Raw genomic sequence first — 18468 nt, forward strand, 5'->3', positions numbered from 1 at the left:
TTTGAGTTGGTGGGAAGAAAGGGTTAACAAGTGGTAGAGCAGTCACGGATCTTTTAGAGTTTGAGCCGGCTTTCGGAGGCTCCAGGTGTATACACACACACACACATACGCACACACGCACACACACCTCCCAGCTCTCTCTCCCCAGGGCAGTTACGTAGCCTAAGGGCACCATTTGGTCTTAAAGCAAATTACTTAAACAGAACTGGCAGGGCATCGCGAAGTGGGAATCCTTGCAGCTCAGAGGAGTCAGTCTACACAGCGTGGCCTCCCGGCTCCACTGCTGGAGGAAAGGAGGGAATCAGGTGGTGGCCAGCATGTGTGCACAACATTTCTCTGCACACGTTTGCAATCAAGTTAATTGAATTCATTGGCGTTTAGAACCGGTCGCTAGCTCAGAGAGAGCTTTGAATGGCCAATTTCTCTCTCCCTCTCCTCCTCCCCGTCTCCCGCCCGCCCACGCTCCCAGTTCCCTCCCCTCCGGGTTCCCCAGTCCGCACCTCCCTTCTCCACTCCCCTCACCCCCACTCCCTCCTCCGCCCTATTAAAACACCCACCAGCTCACTTGTTAAGACCCCCTTAAGTTGGAGGAGGCAGAAAGGCAACAACCGCGAGGAAGGAGAAGTCAAGACGTCTGGAAAGAATTACCCAGTCCTGGCTTCCAGCAGCCCATTGAACCAGGGACTTGAACCAGCCCCAGCCAAAGACTTTCTCCCGATTCTACGCTTCCTGGGTTCTGCTGAGTTTTCACCAGGCTTTTTTTTTTTTTTTTTTTAATACGAAGAAGAGACTTTCCGATATTAGGGGAGGGGGAACTAGAGCATAAAATAAAATAAAGTTAATTTATTTTCAAAGCACAGATAACATTTTCTTTAAGAGTTAGAAGATTGAAGTGCAACGGAAATATTAAAAAATACTAGTGATTTTTTTTAAGTGAGGGAGACCTAAGCATTTAAGACTCCCCCATCCTTTTTAAATGTTGTTTTTAATTTTTTTATTTTTTTTGGCCGGTCGTCTCAAATTCATCTGATCTCCTATTACCTCAGTTTTGGAAACTGCCCGCCACCGACCCTCCGGGACCACACAGACAGGCTGAGGACAACTTTATGACCAAGAGCTGAACAAGGTACGTTACGCTGGCGCGATTTGGTGAACGGTGAGGGTCCTCGAATAGGCCAGGGAGAGGGAAGACATTATTCACGTTAAGAGTTAAAAACAAATTTAAGTCAGTTTTCGACAGAAAAGTTTGAGGTCTGAAAATTTCCAACAGACTGCAAATCAGGGGATATTTCAGATCACTGTCAGGCTTAGCAACATTTCCTCTGTTTTCTCCCATCCCTGCGGCGCTCGCCAGAAATCCGCTGCCTTTCTGGAACACAGGTAACCTCTTTGCCTGGGAAAGGCTGCAAGTCCTTGGATGTACTTTTCCATTCCGCATCTTCCCGAGCTGCAGAGGGGCTCACGAGTTAGGAAACAAGAATTTCCACTGTGTATGGAAAATGCATTCCGCGCAGCCTCCCCCTTCCCCCCTTATTCCCATCACTTCTCTTCTTTTTTTCCCACACATTCTCTGTGGGAAGGAAAGCCCTGGACAGCCTAGCGCGTTTTGCAAGTGGGAAGCCTGTTTCTTACTTGGAATGCAAAGGGTTAAAGCGATCCTGGGTCCCAGCTCTGGCCCCAGAGAAGGAGGGTCCTTCGCCACCTCCTCGCAAGCTACCGGCCTCGTTCGGCCACTCCCCGTCTTCCCCTGGCCTCCCTCCTTTGCACTCCCTGCACCCCATTAAAGTGTCACTGTGGGTCTGTCCGGGCTCAGCCCAGCTCCAGAAGCCATACTACGGTCTGGGGTCCCTGACCCAAGCAGTGGCACTCGGAGACCCGAGCGAGAGGAGGGCGCGCATCCCTCCTCTCGGCTGCAGGGCTGCCCGCCGGCCCGCGAGGGCAGGACGTGCGCGGGGACCGCGTGCTGCGCGCAAGCAGCTGCAGCGTCCCGGGAGCCAATTCCGACGTGGCAAAGAGCACGCTGGCGCCTCTTTCCGCAGCTGCAGCGCGGGACACAGTCGGGTGGGGATTTGGGGATGCCTTCCCGAGCGCCCAGCCCCGGGTGGGGGATGGGCTGTGGGAGCCGGGGTGAAGGTGGGAGGTGAGCCAGAGGCTAGGTTGGGATGGATAATCAACACCTTGGGCGGAATTCGTCACGGTGGTTCCCGCCCAGCGCGAGCGAGGGCTACAAAATGGGTCCCTGTGAACCGGAGGGCGGGTCTGAAAGGAGGGTCTGTGTGAGAGCGAGGGCTGAGAGGCTAGAGGCTTTTCCTCAGGCTGAGGAAACGCAGCCGAGGGGAAGTGGCTCTGAAGGGATAATGAAGGCTGGAAAGAGAGGCTGGGAGCTGAGAGGCGGTGCCTGGGGAGGAGGGTTTTCAAGACCTGGGTCCTATTACACAGCCTTAGGTGCCAGCTTCCCGCGGCCGCTCCCTCCATCCCCCAGACGCCCGCGCTAAGTACTTGGGAGTCACCAACCCCACGCGCCTCTGGCTGGAGTGAGCTGCTACAGCCCTGCTCCCAGGAGGTGGGTGTAGGAGCTCTGCTGGCTCCTCCCTGCCCGGTTCCACACCCTTGGGGGCCATTGCTGCCGGGTGTCTCCCTAACAGCTGCCCAGAAAGGCTACACTACTCCAACCCACGTGACTGGCCTGGGATTGCCTTTGACGTCACACCTAGGGGGGAGGTGTGACGCAATAGGTCGGGAAGTCCTGATTGGCGACCGAGGGCTTCCCCAACTTGAGGCCTGAGTATATATACACTTTCAGCTCAGCCTTAGAGTCGGTAGTTGAACATTGCTGGAAAAGGGAAGCGACAGATAAGAACAACTTCACGGCCCACTGTAGATTTCAAGGCTTTTTTCCGGCAGATTTCTTATTGTAGTGAAGGCATAGGATAATGTGCCTTTGAAGGTTTAAAACAGGATTGAGATTTTTTGAAAAGGTCATTTTAACAAAATATTGTAAAGGTCAGCACACATTCAAACATGCCAATGATGAAAGGCTAAAAATTAAAATGTGTATTTACATAGAATTGGGTAGAACAAATAGTTACGCCCATCAAACTATTTGTAGATACAATTGAAAATGTGACAATCGGTTTGAAAAGAGCTCTTCACTTCTAAACTTTTTTTTCCTTTCATTCCAATTTGTGCAGATTGAATCATTCATTATATTAGTTTTCACTGCATTATTCTAGAAGCTAAATAAGATTACTCAGGCAGCTGAAATACTGTCTTTTCTTTTTTAATACTTATCATATCCCACCAAAGGTTTTCCTAATATTTTGGCTATTCTTTTAAATTTTCAATAAAGTTTAACTCTTTGAAGTACAAATTTTAGTATGTATAGTTGTGTATGCATTAAGCAATATTGGGGCTAATAGTTCAAAATTCTGAGACATTTCTGGATTAGAGCATTATAATGAGGATATCATTTCTCCTGTTTTCTTTCTCTTATTTATATAACATCTGAGTTGGGTGAACAGAAAAGCTTATTGTAGAAGTGTTGACATGTAAATTACCAGAATTACTTCTATTGTACCTAGAACTGAATCCTTTCTTATCAGAGAAAGCTATGGTGTTTATAAGAATTCAAGGTCTTAAATCAGTGACTAGCATCAAATTTGAATGTCACTCTCCACAAAATGTTTAGTCAGCTACCTTCCTGGAAAACAAGAATTGTGCAACAAATGAGTAACAGACTTACTAGAAAGTAAGCCATATTGAAACTAATCATTAATGTTAAGTCTGTAGAATAGTCCCACGATGTTGAATTTCATAAATATTTTTTTGCCCATGGTTTCCTTATCAGCTAAGTTTATTTTGAAGAAATATTTCTTGACTTGTTAAATTCATGCCTGTCACTGATTCATTTATTTTCTATCATTGGCACTGTGAAGAAAGGCCTTATCTATGGATTAATGGGGAGATCCCCTTTAGCAAAGCTATATTACACAGTTTTTTATATATATATATATATATATATATTTTTTTTTTTTTTTTCCGGTACGCGGGCCTCTCACTGTTGTGGCCTCTCCTGTTGCGGAGCGCAGGCTCAGCAGCCATGGCTCACGGGACCAGCCGCTCCGCGGCATGTAGCATCCTCCCGGACGGGGGCACGAACCCGTGTCCCCTGCATCGGCAGGCGGACTCTCAACCACTGCGCCACCAGGGAAGCCCCACAGTTATATTTTTAATCTAAGAACAAGTAGAATATTACATTATTAACTTCTTGAGTTTTATACAATGTGGGAGCTATGAGTTAATGTAATTGCAGAATAGAGCGTGAACCCCATTGTCCCTTTCTGGGTTCTCTTTTTATCCATGCACACCCAAGCTGTGTTCCACGAAGAGGCTGTAAGGACAGAACCAGTGGCAGTGCTAGGACAGCTGAATGGGGGGACAGCTCCCTGAAGGAAAATCATTTCCATCACCCCAATTTGGTTTTAATCCTTTCCTCTGTAACAGCAATCTGCATAGACTTAGTATCATCCCACTGCATATACCATAAATTCAAAAATATTTTGAATGTTACCTATAACTTAATGTTAGCTATAACATGTGGAGTTTATATACTGCCTTACAATCTAAGAAAATGTCACTGATATATGAGTCAAAATAAATACAAGGTCAAACTCAAATATTTTTCAATTTAAATAATAAAATATTTAGAAATGAATGTCTCTTAAAAGCGTAATCTGTACTGCAGTTTATTTAAAAATGAACAAGATGTAGTGCATATCTAAATCGAATTCATCATAGAAAAAGCATACTCAGAGAAGTTTAGTGTTTTTTTTTTAATTTATTTTTGGCTGTGTTGGGTCTTTGTTGCTGCACGTGGGCTTTCTCTAGTTGCGGTGAGCGGGGGCTACTCTTTGTTGCGGTGCGCGGGCTTCTCATTATGGTGGCTTCTCTTGTTGCGGAGCACGGGCTCTAGGCGCGCCGGGCTTCAGTAGTTGTGGCTCGCGGGCTCTAGAGCTCAGGCTTAGTAGTTGTGGCACGCAGGCTCTAGAGCGAGGGGTCAGGAGTTGTGGTGCACGGGCTTAGTTGCTCTGTGGCACGTGGGATCTTCCCGGACCAGGGCTTGAACCCATGTCCCCTGCATTGGCAGGAGGATTCTTAATCACTACGCCACCAGGGAAGTCCCTGAAAGAAGTTTTTAAATAACCACAGTATAAGGCAAAATGCAATCTGGCCCATAAAGAAGTAAAGTAATAGCTACTATTTATCACATGTCTAATACGTATCAGGCATTGAAGTAGATACTTGACACACATTATATCTAGTATCCCTCCTGCCCACCAAAGAAAACTTTATGAAAAAAAGGAACCTTGCCTCAGAAAGCTTAAGTAACCCACTCAAAGTCACAGTGTTAATAAGGAGAGTGGATGAAATTTAATACAGGAATTCTTGAATATAACACCCTTGAGCTGGACTATACTGCAGCTGGGTTAGTCAAGTTTTATGGGGGTTCACACTGAGGAGAAAACACATCTGATTGAGAGAGATCAGGAAAGATTTCATGAAGAAATTTGGCATTGTGGTATATATGGCTACATAGGGAATGACCTATAGAGACAGGGCCCATGATGGAGGAACATGTAGAGCTAGGATTCCATGCTAAGTCTTCCTGTAATTTCCCCCTTTGCCACAGCGAACTTTAGGATGAAGTTTAGGATGGCAAAATTCAGGAACCAATAGGGCAGTTGGGAGAATGGACATCTTAGAAAGTCTTTGATCAATACAGCTGGTGCAAATGAAGAGAAATCTGAAATGTAAAGCTCTGGATCCAGAGACAGCTCAGGTGACAAGGTCTTCGAAAGGTGTATTGCCTAACCCTGCAAGCTCTGGTCCAGGTCTCTGCTAGAGTAAGTGCACTGGGACTAGAAAGACAAAGGCCAGCTTCAAAGCCAGAGAGGGAGAGGAGGTCAGAAAGGGAGAAGGGGAGGGTCATGTGCTCTAACGTGTAGAGTGCTGGGAGATTTCATCTGGGTACTTCTCTTAGGATTTCTAGTTGAGGACGGTAGCAGAGGCAATACACCTGAGGGATGTATAACAATGCAAATGAGATCATGAAAGTTTTCATAGACTTTAAGCCAGTGATTGCCAAACTTTGTCACAATTAGAATTACTTAAAGAGATTTTAAAACTCCTGATGCCCTTGTAGCACCCCATGCCAATTAACTGGGAATGTTTCAGGAGTCACACGTCGGTAATATTTACAGATTCCCTGGTGATTTGGATGTACATCAACATTTGGAAACCACTGCTTTTTGATCTTTTGCTCACCATGCTTTCTAATCCACTGTTAGCAGACAAATGGCCACAAGCAGAATATGTCTTGTTACAAAGAAGTACATTTCCATATGCCTTGCTAGTGTCACCTGCCTAAGTAAATATTCCTAATTCTAATCATTCTACATGACTTGAGGCCTATTTCCCCCTCCTCCCATACGACACCAGTTTACGAGTAAAGAAAACCTGTGTTCTAAAACCATTTCTGCTATTTATTTATATTAGATGTGATCTTGAGCCATGCATTCACTAAACAAACATTTTAAAAAATATCTCCTGTTGTCCGTTGTGCTTTTGTCTGTTTAAATATTGGCTACAAGTAAAAGGACATTGATCTTGTCTTTATTAGATTTTGCGTGTCAGTCCCTGAGATCAATCTATTCCCTCAGTAAAGCTTCCTCTAAATGTGCCTTTTACCCCTTTGTACTGTGATACTAGGCAACAACAAGATACCTCGCAGAAGTAGAAAGTGCAAGTGTTACTTGTGCAAGAGTAACTGTTCCTTTATGTTAAGATATTGAAGCCATTAATATCCCATTAAAGCTGCAATAAATATATGTATTCCTTACCTGGTTACAGTAAGCCTGCAAAAGGTATCATTCCCATTTTGCAGATGAGGAAATGAGGCTCAGAGAGTAGATCCCAATATCAGTTTGCTCTTTGCATTCACCCTTGTTCAGGTGACTATGATGAGACTGCCCACAGTGCAGCCTGCATCCATCCTTCTAGACACTCAGCCCTGGTTAAAATCATTAAAATGAACAAATTGAATTATACGCCAAATATTTGATGTCAGGGATATTAATTGTCCAAGGACACATGGCTCTCATTCATAGACCCCTCAAGTGCTTTGTTTAAAGTTGGATGGTTAATATGAGGCAAAACTTGGGCTTGAATCCATTTCTTCCCTGCCCTGTTATTCTTTCCATTATGCCAGAGTTACCCTTTGTTAACTAACAAACAACAGCTTAAAGGGGAGAAGAGTAAGGCTGATTAGGTAGGTACTGGCAGGATAGTAAACCGCAGAGAGCTGACATCACTGAGCTCTGCTGATGATTTCTTTTTAGGTATTTAAATGAGCTCCATCTTTTAATCTCATAATTAGGTGAAGTCCATATGACTAGTTCCATTTTATAGATGAAGAAACTGAAGATGACAAGTATTATGTAGCTTGTTCGAGGTTACCCAATCTTTAAAAGAAACCATTAAAAGATAGCCAGGAGTCTATTCCAACTCAGTCTGGTTCCAGAGGCCAATATATGTGGGTGTGTACACCCAAACACACACATACACACACACACTCACAAGTCATTAGCACTAAACACAAAGCGGAGTGTAGATTAATGGACAATAAATATTGTAAGACAACTAGAGTTTAAATGGAAAAAAAGATGATCTCATTATCCCTCATGCTCCAAACTTGACCCCTGAACTCATAAGATTACTCAGACTACAACTTATAATTTCAGGAAATGCTGTTAGGGACCATTTGCCTTTTGTTTTTTTTTTTTTTTTTTTTGGCGGTACGCGGGTCTCTCTCACTGTTGTAGCCTCTCCGGTTGCGGAGCACAGGCTCCGGACGCGCAGGCTCAGCAGCCATGGCTCACGGGCCCAGCCGCTCCGCGGCACGTGGGATCCTCCTGGACCGGGGCACGAACCTGTGTCCCCTGCATCGGCAGGCGGACCCCCAACCACTGTGCCACCAGGGAAGCCCCCATTTGCCTTTTTAAAGTCTGTTACCCAAAGGTCTTGTAGAGCCTGTCTGGTACCCTCTACAATCATGACCTTTAAATAGCTGGGCAAGAAATCATAGAACTGGTTTTAAAAGAAGGAAAAAACCTGCTGGATGAAGGATACCCTTAAGGGCTCAGCATATTCATTGCCCCTGCAGCAAAGATAGAGGAGGGCCCTGTGCTCTGTCAGTCTGCATTGACAACGTGGGTCCACATGATTTTTTCACTTATTTAAAATGTGTTTATTGAGTACCTACTGTGTGCCACACCTTGTTTTATGATACAGGAACACACAGTTAATTGAGATACGCAAGTCCCTATGGCCAAAGAGTGTTCTTAGTGTAACTTAGAAAATCAAACAGGGTCAGAAGAGAGAGTGACAGGGAGTGAAGAGAGGGCAGGGTGGAGGAGTCTTTTTTTAAAAAATGTTTCCTTTTATTAAAAAACTTTTTTTTGGAGTATAGTTGATTTACTGGAGGAAACACTTTGGAAGGAGTGGTAAGCTAGGGCCTCTCAGAAGAGGTATCACTTGGCATAATGCCTGCAGCCTTTCCTAGATGCTGACTTGACTCATTTGAATTCACTTTAGCTTCTCCCTGATCCAAAACAGAAGGCCCCCTTAATGAAAGCTGAGGGAACTCGGTTCTCACTACTGCACTAGGGCAGTGAAAGCAGCTGGTATTCTCTCTCATCCGCCATTTGCTGTCTGGTTAATACAAGGAAGGTCAAGGGGAGGAAAGGTCTCTGATGCCCAATGACCTATAGAGTCCCACTTGGGGTATACGAGCAAACAGCAAGGCTTATATCTGCTCTACAGGTGGAACCAATGGAAACCGAAGCGCCTCTCTTATGGTTAAACAGGATTTTGACTGTTGGCATTAAGAGCATCACTGCTGCCACGTAGGTGGAACCAGCAGCCAGCTCCCTTTCGGACAACATCACTCCAGGTCCCTTTTGACTGTACGCACATAGGAAGGTATAGGACCCCAGCAATCTCCTCTGAGTACAGGCTGGTGTTGTATCTGTACCTGAGTACATGGTATCCATTTTTCCATTACAGCAGGAAAACAGTTTTCAACGTTCTTTTCTAATCTTTCCTTACACACATGTTTATTAATCAGAAGCAAAAGGATGTTGCCTATTTTGTCATGAAGGTTCACATCTGTTCAGCCAACATTTATTTACTGAGGACAGTCTAGTCACCTGGCATTATGCCACCATGTGAACCTACTCCTGGTTGTGTGATTTGGGGTAAGTTACCTAAATACTCAGTCTTGGTTGCCTTGTCATATGTATATGTGATTTGTAACATGAGATTAACAGTATATTTATCCCCTAAAGTTATTAAAATTAAATAGGGTTTTGCTATTCAAGTAAACAAAACTTGAATTAAATGCCTGTTGCCTAATAAATGATGAAAAAAGTTAGCTGACATAATAATGATGCCAATGATGATATTTAGGCCTAAAGTCACATCTATCATTCAGCAATTATTTCCTCAATACCAACCGTAACCCAGGCAATGTTCTATGTCCTTGGGGCACATTAGTGAAAAAAAAATATATAAAATCTGTTGATTTTGTGGAGTTTACATTAAGGTGCACCAAGCTATTCTTTAACACTTGGTTTGGCCTAGAATTCTGTGAAGACTAGTCCTTGGTGAATAATTGGTATCAAGTCCAAGAGCAACTTAAAAATCAATTAATAGACTAAAGTCTAATCCTGGGCAAAAAAAATCCAAGTTTTATATTTTCACTCTTTATGGGAGGTAGATTTCTACGTCTTCTATCAGCAAATGATCTGGGGTGAAACTAACCATATTTTCCAATTTAGCAATAAACCATATGTCTGAGAAGGAGGGTTTGCTTATGAAACAGATTATTTGAATTGGGGATTGTCTCAGAAAGTCTCACACATATGGTGCCCATATCTCTGAAATTATAAAGAAACATCCTGTGCGTCAGTCCCTGAGATCAATCTATTCCCTCAATGCAGCTGGCTCTTTAACCCTTTGGCCTGTACTGAGATGCTACATGTGTCGTGCTAGGCAACAACGCGATACCTTGCAGAAATAGAAAGGTTCTATTGCTGCAGTTTACTAGCAATTTTTCCCAGGCTGAAAAAGGACATTCTGTAGACTCCTATGATGTAAGAGGGTGTTCCCACTTCAGCAGTGGCCAGCAGATGCTATGCGAACACTCTCTGCGTCCACACGTGCTGATAAAAGCAAGGAAAATGTGAATAATGGAAAAGAATAGCAGGCGGTTCTTTTGCTGGCTATGCTGATTTGAAACACAAGCAGAACACACTTTTAAGCTTCTCCCAGGCAGAGAGTTTTAGTCGCCTTGAAATTTTTCACTCTTGGGAGAATGACTCATGTCTTGGAAAAGACAAGTTCCTAGTCTGGTGCTCCCAGAACCTTTAGGCATTAGTTAATGTACACTTTGGGAGTTTTCAGCATCCGATCAGAAGTTTTAATTAACAAGGGATGCTGTGCTCTCTTGCCTTTCATTGAAAACTCAGCATTTCACCATTGCCCAGCAGCTTGAACTTTCCATTTGTGTCATGATTACCTTTATCAGGGTACTTGTTGCATTCTATGAAATCCTATATACGTGCTAAAAGTGGAACGCACATTTGGTTTTTGTTTTGCTTTGTTTTTTTAGCTTCCATGTTAGCTGATACTTTGTATTGTGTTTCTGATTTTTTAAAAACAGTTTCACAAACACTTTGATTTTGCTCCTCACTGTAGCCCTGTGAAGGGTTGTTGACAAGTACCATCATCTCCATTTCACAAAGAAAAATAACGTCCACAAGCTCAAACCCTGGTCTCCAGCCTGCTCTGCATTACTTAGATTGTAATGAGTTTGGGAAGCTAAACCCAAAATGAGTAATGGGCACACAAACAAACACAAACTCAAAAATTATTTCTTGTTAACATAAGAGTCCAAGGCAGGTATTCCTGATTGGTGGCATTGGTGGCTGGCTTCCTTCCATGTGGCAGTTCAAGGAAGCTCCCTCTATCTTTGGGCTCTGCAATCCCTTAGGACCTGTTGATATGTACATCAAGACTGTGGAGGGAAAAGAGATATTGCAGGAGGCCGATTCTCCCCCTTAAAAGCCCTATTGGAAGTGGCACGTCTCAGATTAACAAAGGCTGGAATGCCATGGCCACATCAAGCAGTCTGCTCAGAAGGAGTGGAAACACAGTTGGTGAGCAGTCACAGTAAGCTACCCTAAAGTGTAATGCATACCCACTCAGGACCACCTCAGTGATGACCACAGGGGCTAGAATGTGAATGGTGGCACTTGGAGCTGAGGGATGTGATGGCCACACAGCTAGTAAATCAAGATGTTAATAGGTTTTATATCAACATTCAATTTTTTTTTTTTTGCGGTACGCGGGCCTCTCACTGTTGTAGCCTCTCCGGTTGCGGAGCACAGGCTCCGGACGCGCAGGCTCAGCAGCCATGGCTCACGGGCCCAGCCGCTCTGCGGCATGTGGGATCTTCCCGGACTGGGGCACGAACACGCGTCCTCCGCATCGGCAGGTGGACTCTCAACCACTGCGCCACCAGGGAAGCCCTCAACATTCAATTTTAAGTCTTAATGTGGAATAGGGAAATATAAATAGCATATCCAATAAGAGATTTTACAGAGGTAATTGCTTAGCCCAAAGTAACTTTGAAAATAAATTTACTTAGCTTTCAAAAATTAGTTGAATTAAGGGAAAAGATTAAATTGGAGTTACTTGCAAATTTAGAGATGTCTTTCGTTATGCTCATGAGGTGACTTTTGGAATGCACCTGGTTGAGTCTGGTTGCCAGTAGAGCCAAACATGTGATTAGAGGGTTGGAACTTCCATTTCCCTGCCCAGACCATTGAGGAGGGAAGACAGGCTGGAGATTGAGTTCAGTTGCCAATGGTCAGTGATATAATCAATCATGCCTATGTAATGGAGTCTCTAAAAACCCCAAAGGAGAGGGTTCAGAGAGCTTATGGATCGATGAACATGTGGAGATTTGGGGAGAGTGGGGCCTGGAACTCCATGCCCTTTCCCCATACCTTGCCCTGTGCATCTGGCTGTTCCTGAGTTACATCCTTTTATAATAAACCAGTAATCTAATGAGTAAACAGGTTTCCTGGTTCTGTGAGTTCCTTCTAGCAAATTAATTGAACACAGGAGGGGGTCTTGTGAACCTCTGATTTTTACCCAGTTTATCGTAATTACAGGTAACAACCTGGGCTTGCAACTGGCATCTGAAGTGTGGGTGTTTGTGGGGGGCAGTCCTGTAGGACTGAACTCTTAACCTGTGGAATCTGATTCTGTCAGGCATATGATATCAACATTGATTTAATTGTCAGGCACCCAGCAGGTGTCTAGAGAATTGTTTGTGACATGTGTAGGAAACCCCCTCTCCTCCACATGTTGGAACTGGGTCTAGGAAACCAAAAAGAAACAAATTTTAAAGGTCTACCAAGCACCTCTTCTATGCTCATAATTGGAGATGCTTTGAGAAATATGAAATATATGATCCTCCTGTACTCTAGTTCAAAATATTTCAGGAGATTCACAAAGGCTAGGGAAGTGTACAAAATTGTATATTATTAAGAACTGAGATGTGTTTTTAGGTCTAATGTGTTAAAGCTCTTAAGACGAAAGAAAATTTACCTGTTGAAATTAAGCATGATGCTATTTCTTCTCTAATTGTATGATTTATTTCTGCAAACATTTATTGTGTTCTTACCGTATTCCAGTAAAGTTCCTGATCACCAGGTTCGAACCAGCTGGTATGAATGATGGATGAGGGAGACAACCATTTGAACAAAGGAATGTAATACAGAATTTCAGGGGCTTTGATAAATGTCTGTGTAGGATATCTATGCATAAAGAAATTTTAATGGCAACAGAGACTTGGGAAATAATTGAGTCTAAATGCCCTCATTTAACAGATTTTTAAAGACTAAGGCCCAGAGAGGAAAAGCAACTGGCTCGAAGTCACACAGCTAGTTGATGGAAGACCTAGAAGGATAGAATCCACGTATCCTTACGTTCAATCTTGGCTAGCTGCATGGGAAAGGTGTGAGCTGAGGGATTTCCACTGGAGATGAGATAAAACTACACATGAGAGGGACTTCCCTGGTGGCGCAGTGGTTAAGAATCCGCCTGCCAATGCAGGGGACACGGGTTCGAGCCCTGGTCCGGGAAGATCCCACATGTCGCGGAGCAGCTAAGCCCGTACGCCACAACTACTGAGCCGGCGCTCTAGAGCCCATGAGCCACAATTAGAGAAAACCCGTGCACAGCAACGAAGACCCAACACAGCCAAAAATAAATAAATAAAATAAATAAATGTATTAAAAAACAACTACACATAAGAAATTTAGCAAAACCTGTAGATTTTTCACTGGTCAGTATTGTGGCGAGGGAACACGATGGCACAAGAAGAAAGAGTGCCTGGCTCACTAAAATACTTAGATCTTATGCTTAGCTATGACCACATACATAGGGTGCATCCTTAGACAAATGATCTAACGTACTAAAAATAATGCATATGTGCATTACGATTTTCAATGGTACACTGCATCATCCTCTCATTTGATGTTTGAAACAGTTCTCTGAGGTATGCAGAAAGGGCATCCTTATCCCTGTTTTGCAGATGAGCAAACTGAGATGCAGAAAGTCATACAACTAGTTAAGTGAGAAACTCAAGGTTAGAACACCTGGAATGCTTCAAGTCCAATGCTCTCCCTGTGACACCAGGTATACAACAAGTATGGGACAAGAGTGGCTAACCAAGTATATCATGTGATTATTTTGCAGATGCATTGTGAGAGGTTTCTATGTATCCTGAGAATAATTGGAACCACACTTTTTGGAGTTTCTCTACTCCTTGGAATCACAGCTGCTTATATTGTTGGCTACCAATTTATCCAAACAGATAATTACTATTTCTCTTTTGGACTATATGGTGCCTTTTTAGCATCACACCTCATCATCCAAAGCCTGTTTGCCTTTTTGGAGCACCGAAAAATGAAAAAATCTCTAGAAACCCCCATTAAGTTGAACAAAACTGTTGCTCTTTGCATTGCTGCGTATCAAGAAGATCCAGACTACTTACGGAAATGTTTGCAATCTGTGAAAAGGCTAACCTACCCTGGAATTAAAGTTGTCATGGTCATAGATGGAAACTCGGAAGATGACCTTTACATGATGGACATCTTCAGCGAAGTCATGGGCAGGGATAAATCAGCCACTTATATCTGGAAAAACAACTTTCACGTGAAAGGTCCTGGTGAGACAGATGAGTCACATAAAGAAAGCTCACAACATGTCACCCAGTTGGTCTTGTCCAACAAGAGTATTTGCATCATGCAAAAATGGGGTGGAAAAAGAGAAGTCATGTACACGGCTTTCAGAGCACTGGGACGAAGTGTGGATTATGTTCAGGTAGGTTTCCACATCTGCCAGGACAAACACATTTAAATAAAGCATCTTTTGTATCTCTCCAGTCATATGCTATAGTCCATCCTTGTCCCTTCTGGACACAGTGCTTCTTTCAGTTCATCTGAAAACAGCATGACTGTTGAAAGCACATTCTGAAAGAGAGAGAAAAAAAATCTTGTAAAACGGTTAAATCTATCTATGAAAATGCTTAGCTTGTGCAGTGTTATTGGTTGGAAATCAAGATTATTTTGAACGTGAGACCCTTCCTTCCTTCTTTTCCCCTCCCTTACCTTCTCTGCCCCCTTGGTTCTGCCAAATCAATTCCAACCTCATTTTCCACACTCTTAAAATCTCCAGCGTTGTAAGAAAATAGTGTCTCCTCCGGCAGAATGAGCTTGAGAAAATCTGCAGGGCCAAGGGAAAGCTATAAAATATTTTTCACAGAGACTAGGCAAAATGGGGGCGATGAAAACAATTTTGATTTAAAAGTGTAGGAATTCAAAACTGAAACACATAGAAAAAGAAAAAGGGAAAAGGAAAACAAACACAAAAAACAACCTTCCCAGAACAAAATCTAAGTCATGTTTATTTCACTCCCCAAACAGCATTACCTCACTCCATGCAACTTGACCTTTGAAAGCATTTGTGATGGTGTTTGCTTGCATGAAAATTAGACAGGCTGTGTCTCTCATTAGTTCCCTGACTGCTAATTCTGCGGTTTCTCCTCTTCTAGTTCTCACTGAAAGTTTCTTCTTTAGAACATTAATAGGGTACATGTGAGTTTTCTAGTTGTACTTTTGTGCAGATATTTTAGTTAGATTTTATTCATGATGATATTGAGAAAGGAGAACTACCTCTGGCTTCAAATATCCATCCGGACACTTTTCCTCTTTTCTTAAATGTGAGATCCTTGTTTTTGGAAGACCCATCATATGTTTTAGGGGATTTATCAATGCAAAGTGATGCCCAGTGTGTCTCTCTGTGTAATGGGATGGCAGTGGCCACTGGCTTCAATGTCAATTGACTGAGGTTCTAATTAACAATTTGTAGCTGGTTGACCTTGAGCAAGACCACCTCCCAAACCTCAGTTACCTGATTAGAAGGAACAAATCTCACAAGGGATTTGAGAAAATTATTTCAAATTATGTATCCAAAGGGGCTTAGCAAAAGTTGTTGATAATGGCATTGTTAATATTATTAAAGCGTTTGCTGTTAAAGTATTATTTCTTATATGATTATCTAGTCCTTACTTGAAAACTATACTACATGTCAATTGCTAATTAATATGTTGTTAATTTAGCTAATATCTGAAGAATTTTGAGGTATTTCTTCAGTTCATACCATCTGCCTAAAAGGGAGTTGATTAGAGTTTCAGCCCCAAGTGTCTCCTAATTTCTAGAACTTTCACAAATAAGGCTGTTTTAGTTAAACCAAGACATTTTTACATATTTACCTATCGCAACTTCAGGCCCAGATGAGAGCATAAAATGAAACTTTTAAATAAGGAATGGCTAGGGAACTTACAGAGGATTTGAAGTATGAAGCTCTGGGCCTAAAATGAGAAAACATCTGTTTTGATGTTTTGCCTTTAATTCTAGTTAAAACAATTTACATTTGTCCTTTCTAATCATGACATTATTGTGAGATTTTTCTTCTTTGTTTTTCAACCTGCTTCTCCCAAAGCCCCTTCTCCCAACATTTTGCTTGGAATTTTGTTTTTATCCTTGACAACTTGACTTGTGCCTGTCCAGGAAAAACTAATACAAAATATAAAATTTTAGAGTAGGCTTTTTGCTAGTGCCCTCATCAGGCTTGAGAACTTTCCTTCCTTCAGGCTGAAGCCTCCAGATAGACTGACCCTAGCAGCAGCTGTTAACTGGCCACCAAAGCCGCTTGAGACTTCCAGTCCATTCAGAGCGCTCAAACAGGGGTAAAAAACCTTTTGGCATTCTGAAACTAGTAAATACTATCCTGCCATGCCTCATCGATGCCCTGTAAAAACAGAAATTGCATAAAGTTCAATCTAATATAGTACTCTCATCCTTCCTTCTGACTGACCCAGGGTCCAAGTGTTACAGAGCAGAAGCCACAGAAAGACAAAGAGGGAGGGGTTTGAGGATGTTGGCTCCTGAATATTACAAGTGATTGAATGTGGAGTTCAAGTTGGTTAGGGATGGAAGGAAGCAAAATTCAGGTGCTAATACACAAGAGAGAATGGGGGCTAGGGGAAGAAATGGACCATCTGCTCATACTTGCTAACCTGGCTAGAGAACACTGTTTAACTGTGCAGAGAGATGGCCAAAATGATTGGTTTCCAGTTGCAGCTGGATCCTCAGCACTAGTCAGCACTCTTTTCACTTGATCTTGAATAGATGTCTTGCTTATTCCTCTCGCGTCTGTTATTGCACATCTTCATCGCTCTCCTAGGGCCTTACCCAAACTCCTCCCTGCTTAACTACAAACAGATGATCTTGCCTTCTACAAAAGAGAACAGCAAAAGTACAGGCTGTGAAGGCCGTCAAGATCTGACTCTCTTCTGCTTACAGTCTCAAGGGTACCACACCTCACCTCCTATCTCAAGGTTAACCTTTCTACCTGCACTCCTGAGCCTTCTGGGTTGGCTCCCTCTGGTTTCTTTCAGAGCAAGCCTTTCTCCATCACCACCTCTTATATCTCTCCTCTCTCATCTCTAGTCTTCTATAGTAATTACTCTTTCAGCCTTGTAGCCTCTCAAATAATAAATGCTGACATAGAACATGGAGGGAAGCTTTAGTTTAAGACGAAGCCAACATGGTAGGAAATTCATCTATGATGCTAGTGGCTGCTTCCAGGGATAGATAAGATAGAAAAGCAGCAGAAGAAAAATAAAGTGAGAAAATCAAATACAGGGAATGAGAAATAAGGAGGTGAATGAGGAAGATTTTCTTAATTTTGAATCAAAGTATTTTCTAGAGAAACTTTTTCAATGATGTAGAAAAGTGCAATGAGCAAAATTAAAATAATCTGCAGCAGAGAGGGGAAAGATAAATTAGGAATTTGGGATTAACGGGTACACACTACTATCTATAAAGTAGATAATAAAGAGCTACTGTATAGCATAGGGAACTATATTCAATATCTTGTAATAATCTATAATGGCAAAGAACCTGAAAAAGAATAGATATGTATGTATGTATAACTGAATCACTTTGCTGTATACATGAAACATAGTAAATCAACTATACTTCAATTTAAAAAAATCATCTGAAGCGAATACATGACCCATACATAGATTATCAAATTTAATACTTTCCAGCATATACTCTTCTATTTTTCCTTATTTTAAAAACAATTTTGAGATTATATCATGTTTACTTTTCTGTATTTTTTACTTAACAATATCGAAGACTTTTAAAGTGTCTTTTGATATCTAGATTAGATAATTGCTTTATTTATATCTCTTTTCACTGAACATTGATATTTCCACATAAGTGGCCACCAGTCTATATAACAAAGGAAAAAAGCAGTATCGTCTGATGTGTGTATTAAGAATTTCCCAGGTAAAAGTTATACAATAAGTATGAACATTTTCTAAAAGGGAAGATTATAGGAAGCAATTTTATTATTAATTTAATCTGGCAGTACCATAGCTATCCAAGATTCTTTGAGCAGAAGGAAAGTAAGACTAAATCATTCATAATAGTAGAGTTGACCCTTATTATTCATGGATTCTGTATTTCCAAGTTAACCTACTGACTAAAATGTATTTATTACCCGAAAATCAGTAGTTGCAGTGCTTTTGTGATCATTTGCAGACATGTGCAGAATGGCAAAAAAAAAGTGAGTCATCTGATGTGCATGTTCCCAGCTGAGGTCACACAAGATTATGCTTTGCCTTTTTGTTTTACCTTTTATACTGTAAACAAGTAGCTTCTTTAGTCTATTTAATATTATGTTTTTCACATTTTTGTGCTTTTG

General features: G+C 42.2%; 1 protein-coding gene across 1 annotated transcript in view; it reads left to right on the forward strand.

Annotated features, from left to right (window-relative positions):
• The first annotated feature begins 471 nt into the window (after window positions 1-471).
• Window positions 472-18468, forward strand: part of HAS2 (hyaluronan synthase 2) — a 28301-nt gene continuing 10304 nt past the window's right edge. The window contains exons 1-2 of the mRNA XM_067711382.1: window positions 472-1126; window positions 13888-14514. Of these exons, the coding sequence (XP_067567483.1) occupies window positions 13888-14514 (627 nt within the window). The 5' untranslated portion in view covers window positions 472-1126. The remainder of the gene's footprint in view (window positions 1127-13887; window positions 14515-18468) is intronic.

This window comes from Pseudorca crassidens, chromosome 17 (genome assembly GCF_039906515.1).
Source record: "Pseudorca crassidens isolate mPseCra1 chromosome 17, mPseCra1.hap1, whole genome shotgun sequence".
Lineage (NCBI taxonomy): Eukaryota > Metazoa > Chordata > Mammalia > Artiodactyla > Delphinidae > Pseudorca > Pseudorca crassidens.